Genomic DNA, 14,778 nt, shown 5'->3' with positions numbered 1-14,778 from the left:
GTAGTAATTTTAAGTGGTGGTCAGAATAAGGGTTTATGATAGTATGATGTGTAAGCAGAGACCTGAAGGAAGTGAGAGAATAAAGCCATGTGGAAGAACTTTCCAGGCAGAAAGAATAGTAAGAGCAAAGACCCTAAGCTAGAACAGTGCTTGCTTCCCTTGTTGAAGAACAAGGAGGCCTCAGTGGCTGGATTCTAATGAGCAAGTAGGATTTTAGTGAGAAATTATGTCAGACAGCTAACTGGGAAAGCAGAGGAGGTAGAAATGCAGACTATGTAGGGTCTTGTGGGCCATTGTAACAACTTAAATTTTCATTCTAGTTGGGAAGCCATTAAAGGATTTTAAACAGAAGAATGATATGATATGATTTATGTCTTAAAAGAATCACTAGGAGCTATATTGGAAATAGACTATAGGAGTACAAGGGCAAAATCAGATGGTCATATTAAATAACAATGATTTTCTTTAGTAGATATCAAATATATGCCAAAATTATATTGAAATAACTAATTGGTAGCTTATACTGAAGTGGAGTGCTGCCAACTAAAGTAAGGATATCATCTTTGCCAAGTGTCACTTCTTAGTTAGCCATTAATTTCTTTCTTCTTACAACTTGAAAAATAGAATATTTATCATGATTTACTTTGAAGTTCAAAAACCTGAGATCAAGTTTTTTTTCCCTTTATAGCTCAGGCATTTGAAAGGATGATGAGTCCAACTGGTTCTAATCTTACATCTAATCATTCTGATGAATGTGCCACCATCCAGCCTCTTCAGGAGACTCAAACATCCAGTATATCTTCACCTACAACTTTACCAATCTCAGCACTTAAACAACCAAGTGTTGAAGGTAACTTGAAGAAAATGTTGTGTCTAATATTAAAGATAAGTGATCAAAGTAGAAGTTTTCTCGTATTGACAGGATCTAGTGAGAAAAGAGAAACCAGACTAGCTACTAGAAGGAATTTAATACAGGGAACTGGTTATACATGTAAGTTAGAAGGGTAGAAGAACAAAAAGGGCATGCTCAAGTGACTCAGGGATTAGTAAGTACAGGAAGCAACCACCATCCCTAGGGTTGGGAGAATGCAAAGGGAGAGGCAGTATTACTAGAACCCCGTGCAGGAACACCAAGAGATGCTTGGTTCTCAGACCTAGTATTCAGGGATTAGGGTACCACGTCACATGACTAGTACTGTGACTTCTAGAGGAACACCAAGTGGCAAATGCTGGGACCATCAAGGAGCCTAACAGGGTTGGTGTTCAGATGACAGAAGGAGGGTCCCAGGCTTGATGTAAGGAGTACTGAAGATCACAGGACATGTGGGTGTATCTGGTGGTGCCGCTGCTGCATAAGTCCTGGCAGGGACTAGAAACAGAAAGAATTCCTTCTCTTCCCACCTTCCAGTCTCCAACCAGTGCCTGTCACTGCTGGAATGTGACCAGAACCAACTAGCAAGGGGGTCTGGGAGTTGCACTTTCCAGACTTCCAGCCTGGCATCAAAGAGCACCATGTGGAAGGGTGGGCTTGGGTTTGAGAGACAATAGGTAAATAATTGGCATGTCTCCCTTTCCTTAAAAATCTATTTTTAAATGTGTATTTTACCACAATAAAAAATGTTTCTTAAATCCTTTAACAAACTTCTAAAGATTTAAAAAATCTTTGGGCTCTCTGTTTTTTTATAGCCTATTGTAGTTTAGGATCTTGAGTAAAGCCTGTGTAGACTTTTTTTTTTTTTAATTTTTAAAATTGAAGTATAGTTGATTTACAATGTTGTGTTAGTTTCAGGTGTACAGCTCAGTGATTCAGTTATACATATACATATATATATCTATTCTTTTTCAGATTCTTTTCCCTTATAGGTTATTACAAAATATAGAGTATAGTTCCCTGTGCTATTCAGTAAGCCTGTGTACACTCTTAAAAATAAACTATTAGTCTGTAACATGCTAGAAAATAACTGTAATTGTCAGTTAGAGACAAATTCAAGTATTTCTGTCAACTATTTTGGATTTCACTTATTTCTCACTTAATAGCTATTTTCTGTTTATCATTATGACTTAAATAATGAGTTTTAGCATATATGGTTGTATATTATAGCTCTAAAGATGAATGAATCTGCTTTTAAAAATATTTATTCTCGGGCTTCCCTGGTGGCGCAGTGGTTGAGAGTCCGCCTGCCGATGCAGGGGACACAGGTTCGTGCCCCGGTCTGGGAAGATCCCACATACCGCAGAGCGGCTGGGCCCGTGAGCCATGGCCGTTGAGCCTGCGCGTCCGGAGCCTGTGCTCCGCAACGGGAGAGGCCACAACAGTGAGAAGCCCATGTAATGCAAAAAAAAAAAAAAAAAAAAAAAAAAAAAAAAAAAAAAATTTATTCTCTTATATTGACTTTTAAAATTATTAAATTATAAAGTATTGCAAATACAAGAAAGATACCTTATTTAATATGTCCACCCATGTTGCAAAAATTATACATATATGATTCCAATTTTTTCAGTGTTATCTGGATTATGATATGGAAGGTAGATGTTGGTCCTTTTGATGTTTATATGTTCTAAAATCATCTGGCAGGAATTTTCATAACCTTCCTCCGTGGATGCTTTTTAATAAAAGAGAACAAATATTTATGCTGACATCTAGTTATTTCCTCCACGTTTGAAAGGAAAATATTAATAAATATTAATAAATTTCAATATCAACATTATAAGAACAAAGCATGTTATGCTTCTCTTGTTAAGTAAGTTAAAAGTAGGAAATGACCTCTGATGCACAAATGATCCTGTTTCTTTCTTTAGACTTTTTATGCTTCTTTCTTCTGTTCTTCATACTTTTTTCCCTTTGCTTGTCTACCATGCTCTGGTCTATTCCATTTTTCCTCCCTGTGCCTTAGTCCCTAAATTTTATTCCACACTCACAAAGTTAGCCTTAATAATATAGGCTTTAAATCTGCCTTCAATGTCTTTAAGGTATAACCTCTCCTGTCCACTCTTTTTCTGAGTACGGGATTCCTAGGGCCAGCCCTGCCTTTGTATGAATTAGAAAAAAACTACTCTGGGTAGATGAATCACAAAAGGCCATTTCTCTAGGCCTTGAAACCCTGAGAATGCAGGGCTTGCCAATGGCTAGCAAAAAGCTTTTGAAAATGTTTCCTGACCCATTTAGTGTTAAATCATTGCAATGTTATCAAATTAAAATGCTTTACTTTTTAAACTGATTCTAGGATTATGCTCCAAAGAACAGAAGAGAGTATGGTTTGCAGATGGTATATTGCCCAATGGCGAAGTTGCAGATACAACAAAATTATCTTCTGGAAGTAAAAGATGTTCTGAAGACTTTAGTCCTCTCTTACCTGATGTGCCACTGGTAAGGAATCTAAAGAATGACTTGTTAATTTAATAAAATTTTATTTTGTAAGTAATTCCTTGTGTGATTTTTTAGAGTACTTTTTTTTTTAAATGCTTTGAGCTTCATAAAATGAGAAACATATGATGTATGAATATATTTTAGATTTTACCTTTTTTTAATGTCATTTTAAGGCAGTGATTCTTAAACTTTTTGATCTAAGGACCCTTTATGCTCTTAAAAGTTATTGAGAACCCCAAAGAACTACAGGTTATGTGGGTTATGTTTATTGATAATTACTGATATGAAATTGATAAACATTTAAAAATTAATTTAAAATAAGCTCATTAAATTAATAGAAATATTTTTAATGAAAAGTTTTTGAAACAAAAGTTTAGTGAGAGGAATAACATTGTTTTACATTTTTGTGAATTTCTTTAATGTCTGGCTTAATAGAAGATAGATTCTCACATCTACTTCTAAAGTCAGTCTGTTGTGATATGTTTTAGTTAAATTATATGAAGAAAATCCTAGGACCTCACTGACTTCCTGAAAGGGTCTTGGGGACCCCAGAGATCCCTGAACCACATTTTGAGAACCACTGGTATGGGGAAATAGAACTGAGATTTAGTAAGTTAATTTAGACTAATTTGTTTAATGATTTTCAAATATTCAGTAAAGTACCTGATGGTAGTATTTATGTTTATGTTTATACAAATGTGCTAGGTGTTAAATAGAAGATACATAATATAGAATCCCAGCCCACTAATAACTCTCATTGTAAAGTAGCAAAATACTCATAAAAGTAAGTATTAACACATGAAGTCGGAATGCTTTTTTATTCATTAAACAAATATATATTGAGCATCTCCTCTGAGCCAGTTACCTGGTTTATCTTGGGTAAAGATACATCAGACAAGATGGATATGTATCCTGCTCTCTTCAAGTTCATGTATCATATAAACTTATGTTGTTTGTCAGTAAGAGTTCACGAGCTAGGTTTTACAAGTAGCTCTAATTACCAGAAGTATGTTTCTTAGCTAGCACCTACCCTCAATCAATATTTTAACAAAATGGAATTTCTGTAGAGGCTAGTATTACTTGAGTTCATAAGCAATTCTCTATTGACTTAGGTTTGGCCTGTCTAAAAAGAAAGGGGCTTACTTGAAGCAGACTTGAGGTGTAGTTTATTCTAGGTGGTTACTGTTGTGGAGCATGTCTACCATTTTGCTTCCTAACCACTCCCCTCCCTGCCTTCTCCCTTTTTCCTCTCCCTTGCCACACCTCAGCCAGGCTTTTTTGTCTATTAGGAGGAGTGCCTTGAGTTGAACTAAGTGTGCTCACTTTGTGGTATGGTGTAGGATCCTGAAGTTCTCCTTGCCTCCTTTTTCCAGTCTATAAAATTAGTCATAAATACCTACCTGAGCAGAGAGTAAAGCTAAACCTGTGCTCTTGAATTTAAAGAACCAAAATGGTACTATTTCTTGGGAAATTTGGCTTCTGAAGAAAGAAACTATGAACTGATTTGGGTTTTTGTTTTCCATATTTTACAGATGATAAACACGGTGGATCATGCCCATTCTACTACAGTGGAAAAACCAAACAGTGAGACAGGCGATATAAGAAATGAGATAATTCAAAGTCCTATTTCTCAGGTTCCATCTGTGGAAAAACTGCCTACAAACACAGGAACTGAGGGGTTGCCTACTTCTGGCTCTTTTACACTAGATGATGATGTTTTTGCAGAAACTGAGGACCTATCAAGTCCTACTGGTGTCTTGGTTAACAGTAATTTACCTGTTGCTAGTATTTCAGATTATAGGTTATTGTGTGGTATTGACAAGAATGTTTGCAATAAGATTAGTCTTCTACCTGATGATGAGGACAGCTTGCCTCCTCTTCTGGTTGCATCTGGAGAAAAGGGATCAGGTAGGATAGCAGTTATTTAAATTTAAAAAGGAGGTTTTTTTTAAAAAGAAGAATATATTGATGAATTTTGTCTGTGATATATAAAATGTATTTTTTTTAATTTAGAAAGTGTGGTTGAAATATGTACGATGGCATGGAACTCTAGTTTACAAAAATCTTACTGTATAAAAACAAATTCTAAAAAGATCTGACCTTGTGAGTTGATTTGAATGAGATTCACTTATCTCATCTGGGTCCCTAATTTAAAATAAGGCAAAAGTCCAACACAACAGGGAAATTCATAGACTTTTAGTCCTATATTAGTTTTGACTCCATATCATTTTTTTTTTAAGGAACATAGTGCCTAAAGAAAAGAATATTTGATTGGATGACAAAGCTAGGAATTTTAGTTCCTCATCTGCTACTTAATACACATATGACTTGAAGCATGCAATTTAATCTCTTGGGCCTCAGTTTCCTTTGTAAAAGAAGAGAACTTAGGTGGTCTTTAAGGTCCTTTCTTATCTGGAGATTCTGTGGCTATCTCCCACCTTGGAGTAGTTCCCTAGGGATATATCCTTGTTACCCCAGGCATTATGCTGAATCTTACATGAAATGATTATGTTCTGTGCATGATAATGTAGGGGAATGAAGCCTAGGATCTCTGTTCTGAAAGTAGGAACCATTTCATGATCCTATTGATAGTGGCAAAAATACCTTAAGCCCTGTTCTTTGCATGCCATGTATATTTTCCTGTTGGTTGTCAAGTTCTTTTTTCACCACTTGTCACTGACATAAGGCATATGGTAGCAAGCAGCATGTACAACTTGGGTCTAGACTAATTTCACAGCTGTAAATTTCGGAATTTATAATTGGAGTGGCTGGCAGATAGGAGTCCACTTTATAAAACGGTTTGTTTTAAAACTTTAAAGGTGCTAAAATTGTATCAATATGCTATTTAATCAACATATTTGTGCATAGACTATATATAATATAATTGACCAGGATTTATATGTATTGTAATATTAATATGTTTACATAAATTGAAAAGTAAAAATTAGTATATTAACAGTTGTCCAGGTGTTGACTGATTTTATAAAACGTGTTTGCTTTTGCTTTTAAATGTGATTAAGCCATTGGTGGATTTATAAATCTGTTTTTTTCATTATAGCCATATTTAACAGGAAGACATGTATATTCTAATTAATATATTATTTTCATGTTTTAGTGCCTGTAATAGAAGAACACCCATCTCACGAGCAGATCATCTTGCTTCTTGAAGGCGAAGGTTTTTGTCCTGTTACATTTGTCCTAAATGCTAATCTACTTGTGAATGTCAAGTTAGCATTTTGTAAGTAATGATTCATCTTTCTTTGCCTAATTGGTAAGCAGGATTTCTGAATAATTAATTACATTGTCAGGTTAAATTCAGACTGGCAATGGTGAAAAATAAGCAGTATTGGATATTGGTTTTCGTAGCCAAACATTAATATAAATAAATTTTGCAGTTTTATATGCAGTGGGACTTGAAGTAATAGCTTAAAGATTTTTACTAGTGTCCTTCATTCAGTCCTAGGTTAAGGCCATGGGCTTATAACAAGCTGTATTTTGATGCTCATGATACAGCTGACCATATATATATTTTTTTTTTTGAATTTTGGAATTTAATTAATTTTTTTGTACAGCAGGTTCTTATTAGTTATCCATTTTATACATATTAGTATATATATGTCAATCCCAATCTCCCCAGCTGACCATATTTCATATAGCTTTTAGGTAAATTGAAATTTGCTAATTGAGATAAGCAAGAATCCTGATTTAGCAACAATAAAGACAGTTTTAAAGTAAATGACACTAGACTTAGTTAAAAGTAAGGAAGTAAATATTTCTTAGTAATAAATAGTCCTCAATACTCAATAATGCATCTCTTAGCTTTTCATTCTCTTTGAAACTAACCTGATTCTCACCCACTACATTTCAGCTTGTTAGTGCATCTTTTATTTTATTGTTGTTTATTAATTGACTCCATCAGATAATTTTTCATCCTTTCTCTTTTTTATATTAATCTCAAACAATTCAATTTAAAGTTTTTGTCAGGAGAATGTTGGGAAACTAAGGAGTTTAAAAAGTTGTGCTTCATGCAAAGGACAATTATATTTAATTTTTTTGGTTAATAGAAGTTGACATTTATAGTTGTACACTTTTGTCACTTAAGATTCCTCAGACAAATATTGGTACTTCTCAACCAATGGATTGCACGGCTTGGGACAGGCAGAAATTATTATTCTATTGTTACGTTTGCCAAGTGAAGATACTATTCCTAAGGACATCTTCAGACTCTTTATCACCATTTATAAGGACGCTCTGAAAGGTATACCATTTTATTTTGAACTGTTCAGACCAGGGAATGGATAAATTAAGGGCATTTTTGCTTTTGGCTATGCTAACTCTACTAAAGATTTATTTTGTGAAGAGATTGCTGATTACTTAAAAGAGCTCTGTCATTGTTCAGTCTCCTTAAATTTAGCATTTTATGAAATTAGTGTCTTTATAGTTTTTTTAATTTTAAAAGTGAAAATATATTTACCTTCCTGGTCTGTTTATGTGTCTACACAATAATCCCCCCTTATCTGCAGGGGATAAGTTCCAAGACCCCACTAGCTGCCTGAAACCACTAATGGTACTGAACCCTATGTACAGTTTTTTCTATACATACATACCTGTGATAAAGCTTAATTTATAAATTAGACACAGTACGAGAACATCCGAATTGTCAACAACACTTCTCTTGTACCTTGGGGCCATTATTAAGAAAAATAAGGGTTACATGAACACAAGCACAGTGATACTGCAACAGTCGATCATTACTGAGACTGCTACTGAGTGACTAATGGATGGTAGCATATACAGCTTGGATATGCTGGACAAGTGATTCACAGTGTGGCTCACATCCCAATGGGGCAGAGCAGGATAGCGAGAGATTTAAAATTTGCTGTTTATTGAATTTTCCATTTAATATTTTTGAACTACAGTTGACCAGGGGTATCTAAAACCATGGAAAGCAAAACTGTGGATAAGGGGGGACCACCGTATACTTTTCTGTATGTATAAGATTTGGGGGACATGATGATGACTTTTCACTTGACCATGAAGTAAGGAGAAAAATTTTAAAACACTTAATGGTTAGAAACATTCTCAAATTTTTGTTCACAATTCCCAATCTTCAGGAATAACCGAACTTTGTGCACACAAGGTATTCAGTGCTTCTTCAAGAGTGGAAATAAAGAAAAAATATTTTACATTGCTTTTATTTAAGAAAGTTTATACTGGGACATTCAAACTCATAATGCTGCTTCAAAACAACTTAAAATCTTTTTATATATGATTTTATTTCTAGGAAAATACATAGAAAACTTGGACAGTATTACCTTTACTGAGAGTTTTCTCAGCAGCAAGGATCATGGAGGATTTCTATTTATTACACCTACTTTTCAGAAACTTGATGATCTCCTGTTACCAAGTAATCCTTTTCTTTGTGGAATTCTTATCCAGAAGCTAGAGATTCCCTGGGCAAAGGTTTTTCCTATGCGTTTAATGTTGAGATTGGGTGCAGAATATAAAGGTAAGTTTTAGAATAATAAGCTAAATTACATAGGTTCAAATCTACTGAATGTAAATAAGAATTTCAGATATCATTAAAATAAATTTTTAATGGATTAATGGGACTACTTTTTTTTTGATGTACTTTTAAAATTCTAAAACAGCTCTCCTCTACTACCAAATTAGTCTAGACAACCTTGCTATGTCCTGAGTTTCTAGATATTCATAATTATTATATTAACTTACCTTAAAATTTTTTTTGAATTTCAGAAAAAAAACATAGAAAACCTTGAAAAGTTTTCTTAAAAGTATGTGCTATAGGGAGTTCATTTTGTTATGTTGCCTACATATTAAGAAGGTAAATTATTGCCCCCCTGCCCCATTTGTGTACACCATAAAGCCAAACATAAATGTTTGTGAAATAGTGGTCCAGGATTATGTGTATGGTTATTTCTGAGTTGAAATCATTTCTGTGTTCAACTGTCTTTGAATTTGTACCCTTTCTTTATCCCTCACTTTTTTAAAGAATAATTTATTTGTTGCATGTGAAGTACATCACATCTAAGGAAAATTTAGGCATTTGATTCATGTATAATTTAATAGGTATTTTCTTGGAGGAAAATTAAATGTAGAGAAGTTATAAAAGTGACCATTACTATTTCAAAATGGACAAATTCAGTGAAAGATATACTCATTTAAATCTATTTGGCAAATTTATTAAACTCTCTGTTCTGAGGGGTTGGTCTTTACCATTTAAGATTTAAATATGGGATACTATTAAACTGTGGTGCAAGAAGTAAAAATTAACTTTCATCTCAGGTTTTGTACTGTGTGAACCAAAGAGCTTAAGAGACTTCATTCTGAGCCAAGTGTTTCATCCATTCAGCCTAACGTTTTGTCTCTGATACTAATATTTGAATGCTACTTTTATGGAAGGTTAGATCAAAATACTTAGCTAATCTTAATCAAATGGGGATTACCTATGCTTTTATGTTGAGACTATTTGGAACACCATTACATGTTGGATTAGATGATTTATGAGGTCCGTTTGTAACTCTGACAGAATGTCATTCTAAGCCATAACCTTTTGAAAATTACTGTTTTAGATAAAATTACCTCTATCAAGTTGCAAAGGACGCTCTCTTATTCATAAAAGATGAAGTAAAAAGTCAGCATTTACCTTATTCATATTGTTTATCATTTTAATGTGTTTTACCACTAATTTATGTTCCTTTTAGTACTCTCTGTCATCCAGATAACTTAGTTGTCCCTTTTAAAACTAAAATATATGCTTGTAATAGCAAAGATGTGAGTTGCCCTGACTTATTTTTTTAAAATAGATAGTGTCATGTGTGTTTTCTTAGACTTTTAAGGAGGTATATTTGTATAATATGTATTAGAGAGGTTTGTTTGCTTAACCTAACCTGAGAACTGAAATTCTCAGGTTAATTCTTGGGTTAAAAATGTGTCCGATTTTTATCATCATAGAAATAGTCTTACCTTCCTTTTTTCACTTTCCTTTTCTTCCAGAATTCCTGCTGCATTGCCACCAAGGTACTTTTCCTTTTTGGTGCGCAATATTTATAGTGTCCTAAAGAAACAGAAAAGTAGTTAGGTGACAGACTCCATATCACGTCTTCTCTGCATTGACTTCTCTGATTCTGTGTGTTCCTTTTATCATGCTGACCCAAGAACTATAAAAGTTTACTATCACCCATAAATTCACACAATTGAACATTACAAATGCCTTACAAATCTTGAATTCTTCATATTTTGCTTTAAATTATCAGAATATTTCTTTTTAAATTATGAGAACTTTATGTAGGTCTAGTCAGTTATGGTAATTTTCTAGCCATCATAATGTTTGGAAACAACATGTATGATGAAAGATTAAATGCTCTGGAATCAGGCCAAGCCTAGTTTCATATCTTTCACCAGTTATTTGTTTGTTTTTTGTTTTGTTTTTTGCGGTACGCAGGCCTCTCACTGTTGTGGCCTTTCCCGTTACGGAGCACAGGCTCCTGACGCGTAGGCTCAGCAGCCATGGCTCACGGGCCCAGCCTCTCTGCGGCATGGGGGATCCTCCCGGACCGGGGCACGAACCCACGTCCCCTGCATCGGCAGGCGGACTCTCAACCACTGCGCCACCAGGGAAGCCCCTCACCAGTTATTAACTTAGAAACCATAGGCAGGGTTATTAATCTGTGTCTCTACTTCCCCATTTGTAAAGTAGGGATAGACATACTTGCCTCATTGGGTTGTTATAGGGTTTAATTAGGATAATGTATGTAAAGGTCCGAGTTCAATGTAGCATCTGATAGATACATGGTATGGGTTAATGTCATTTCTTACTTTCCCCAGAGAACTGATTGGTATTTATCCGTAATGTTTGAAAAATGAAAATTAAAGGTAATAAATTTAAGACTTTTTTTGTTTTTTGTCGATGGTAACCAGTTTTCTATTCTTGTGTATAGCATATCCTGCTCCTTTAACAAGTATCAGAGGCCGAAAACCTCTTTTTGGAGAAATAGGACACACTATTATGAACTTACTTGTTGTGAGTAATTGAACTGTTTTATTAAGTGTTCTTATATTGTTACTTTAACAATTCATTAAGCAAATTTTACATACTTATATTTTTCTATTTTAATTTGACATATTTGGTATAATGAAAGTTCATTTATAATAAATCCTAATTCATTTAACATAAATGGCCTCTGTTTTTGATGAAGTGCTTTTTAGAACACGTCCTAATTTATGTATACCTGATTCAAATTGCCTTTTGATTCATTCTGCTGCAATGCTTACACATTTAGGTAATGTGAGATCCACACAGTTGTTGAAGCCTTAGTAAAAGAGTTAGTAAAGTCAATCAATTTGATGATTTTGAGCAAACTGTGGCCCAAGTCACCTCATTTTTAATAGGAAGTATTGGATTAGATGATCTCAGGTTCCCTTCCACCTCTAATTTCTGTAATTTTGTGTTTACCTTTTATTATAGAAATGCATTTCAGTGGACTTGCTTTTTTTTTTAATTAATTAATTTTATTTTTGGCTGCATTGAGTCTTCGTTGCTGCATGTGGGCTTTCTCTAGTTGCGGCAAGCGGGGGCTACTCTGTTGCGGTGCACGGGCTTCTCATTGCGGTGGCTTCTCCTGTTGCGGAGCATGGGCTCTAGGCATGCAGGCTTCAGTAGTTGCAGCATGTGGGCTCAGTAGTTGTGGCTCGCAGGCTCTAGAGAGCAGGCTCAGTAGTTGTGGCACATGGGCTTAGTTGCTCCGCGGCGTGTGGGATCTTCCCAGACCAGGGCTCGAACCCGTGTCCCCTCTATTGGCAGGCAGATTCTCAACCACTGCGCCACCAGGGAAGCCCAACTTGCTTTTTATTTATCCATGTTCCGTTTGAAAATCTATTGTTTTGGAAGATCTGTAACTAGAAAGAGATCACCCTCAAATACAACAGAATTCTTCCTGAGAATGATAATTTTTATGATTATTGTGGAGTAGCTGGAAGAATTAGCTGGTTTTTGAAGTTGCTATTGCTTTCTGGATGGTGTTTTGATAGTTATGTATCACAAGTTTTAAAATGATGGATACTCTTAAAAAAGGATTTAATGATTGGGTAAATGTTCATGGATAGTAGTTTAAGGTTTATGGAACTATCATTATTTTATGTAGGACCTTCGAAATTACCAGTATACCTTGCATAATATAGATCAGCTACTGATTCATATGGAAATGGGGAAAAGCTGCATAAAAATACCTCGGAAAAAATACAATGATGTAAGTATAATTGCTTTATTCAAGTTTTGAGATAATTATTGAACATTAGATTTCTTTAGAAGTGTGTTAAATTTGTTTTGAATTCGACTAATATATAATGACAAAAAAAACTTATTTTTGAAATTTTAGATTTGTTTCCTAATAGAGGATTTGTTTAATCCTATTTTTTCATTTTTTTTCTTACTGTTTTATCTGTCTTTTAATTGAGGTGATTTTATTGTAAAACATTTGTTTCTATCACATTCTCAGGGAGTTGTCCAGACTAAAGCTTGATAAAGGTGGTCAGAAATGTGACTCTTTGAATTATTGTCACTAATAAAGGCACAAAATGTTAAAAATGTCTCTAAATGCGTATTGTTTTTCTCCAGGTAATGAAAGTAATAAATTCTTCTAATGAGCATGTCATTAGCATTGGAGCTAGTTTTAGTACAGAAGCAGATTCTCATCTAGTCTGTATACAGAATGATGGAGTTTATCAAACACAGGCCAACAGTGCTACTGGCCATCCTAGAAAAGGTGAGTATTGGTTCCTAGTCTCAATCCATAAAACCATCTCAAAAAGTAGAATTCCTTTCAAAGAGGAATATACCTATATGTAGATACCTTACTTATTTGCTGAATTGATGGTGATAAAACAGTATGCTTTAAACTTTTAGCTATACAAACAAAAAAATTGCTTCTAATATTTGTGTTTATCTTGGAATACAGTGTTTATTTTGATGTCTTCAGGTTTAGTGTGTCCCATATGGTGGGTGCATCTGGAGTGAGGTATTTTTTGCCTTTGTTTGCTGTCTGCTCCAACTCCTCTTAGCGGGGAGCACAGGGTAAATAAGGATGAAGAATGATTTATAAAACTGTTAAGTGGCTGGGAATATAAAAATGATAAAGATGGTGATGTGAATGACATTACTCGGCTGAATGGCCTCAGTGACTGCTGTGATTACCAAATCCTTGCAGTAGAGAACCTAACAAATTGAAAGTTAAGTAGAAGTAAGTATTCCAAAAAATTAATACATTATTGTAAAATAACACATTTAAAATAGTCAGACATTCTGGCTGCTAATAAAAAATTTTCCTCTGATTATAAAAGTATGTATACTCATTTGTACTAAGCTTGGAAAATATGTTTCAAGAAGTAGTAAAAGGAAAAAAAGTGCCAAAATATGGCCTTTGTTGACATTTTAATATATTTCCTTCTTATAGTGATATATATGTTAAATAGATGATTTTATACTGGATATTTACTTTTATATTGTGCTTTTTTAACTTAACATGCTATTGACATTTTTGTCATTAAAATTTTACAGCCATTTAATATTTATTTTATGAATATTTATGTAGTATAAAATTCAAAAGGTATAAATAGTCACACTGCAAAATCTCCTTTCCTCCTTAGACCCTCAAACTACCCTCTTCCCCTCCCCACAGGCAACCAAACCAGTGTTATCAGTTTCTGGTATATCCTTTCAGGGATTTCTTGCTTGTATGTATATATAAGCAAACACCACCCCACCACACACATACACACACATACACCTTTCTTCCACTTTTTTAAACAAGTCGTAACATTTGTTCCATTCTGCACCTTGTTTTTTCTTTTGGAGATTATTCTTTGTTAGTATATAAAGAACTTTTACATTGCACATAACTTTCCACTTTATATGTGAACATCATTTAATTGTCCCTTATTAATGGACAGTTGCTACCAATCCTTGGCTGTTTATAAAAATGTACTATGAATAACCTTGTATATGTGCCATTAATTCCTAGAAATGGAATTTGTATGTCAAAGCATACATGTGTTTCTAATTTTAATAGCAATTTATCAAGTTGTCCTCCATAGAGATTGGTCTGATTTATGCTCTCAACAGTAGTGGATATTTGATTTTTCACACCCTCACTTGATACAAACACTGTAAATAGTACAACAGCCATCAATTATTAGATACAAACATTAAATAACCTTTATGAAATATTTTATCGTAACTTTATTTTGTTTGGTATTTTTTGTTATTCTAATATAAGTGGTATGGGCATGGCGTTTATCAGGTACTTAAAATATGCTATGGTCCACATTATGCATTTAACAAATATCATTAAGCATACAAAGAGCAGTTTAAAACATAATTATTGTATTTTTTA

General features: G+C 34.1%; 1 protein-coding gene and 1 long non-coding RNA gene across 2 annotated transcripts in view; one reads left to right on the top strand and one right to left on the bottom strand.

The window, feature by feature from the left end:
• The window catches only part of ZFYVE16 (zinc finger FYVE-type containing 16), a 39,250-nt gene that overhangs the window by 6,727 nt on the left and 17,745 nt on the right, over nucleotides 1–14,778 (top strand). The window contains exons 4-12 of the mRNA XM_079702372.1: nucleotides 689–850; nucleotides 3,225–3,367; nucleotides 4,900–5,275; nucleotides 6,483–6,605; nucleotides 7,470–7,625; nucleotides 8,652–8,876; nucleotides 11,329–11,411; nucleotides 12,532–12,636; nucleotides 13,005–13,152. Coding sequence (XP_079558498.1) covers nucleotides 689–850; nucleotides 3,225–3,367; nucleotides 4,900–5,275; nucleotides 6,483–6,605; nucleotides 7,470–7,625; nucleotides 8,652–8,876; nucleotides 11,329–11,411; nucleotides 12,532–12,636; nucleotides 13,005–13,152 — 1,521 coding nt within the window. The remainder of the gene's footprint in view (nucleotides 1–688; nucleotides 851–3,224; nucleotides 3,368–4,899; nucleotides 5,276–6,482; nucleotides 6,606–7,469; nucleotides 7,626–8,651; nucleotides 8,877–11,328; nucleotides 11,412–12,531; nucleotides 12,637–13,004; nucleotides 13,153–14,778) is intronic.
• The window catches only part of LOC307051801, a 36,356-nt gene continuing 26,820 nt past the window's right edge, over nucleotides 5,243–14,778 (bottom strand). The window contains exons 2-3 of the long non-coding RNA XR_013810840.1: nucleotides 10,355–10,445; nucleotides 5,243–5,257 (exon numbers count right to left, since the gene is read on the bottom strand). This is a non-coding gene — a long non-coding RNA (uncharacterized lncRNA). The remainder of the gene's footprint in view (nucleotides 5,258–10,354; nucleotides 10,446–14,778) is intronic.

Source organism: Hyperoodon ampullatus (assembly GCF_949752795.1).
Source record: "Hyperoodon ampullatus genome assembly, chromosome: 4".
NCBI lineage: Eukaryota > Metazoa > Chordata > Mammalia > Artiodactyla > Ziphiidae > Hyperoodon > Hyperoodon ampullatus.
This window is presented reverse-complemented; position numbering and strand designations above follow the sequence as displayed.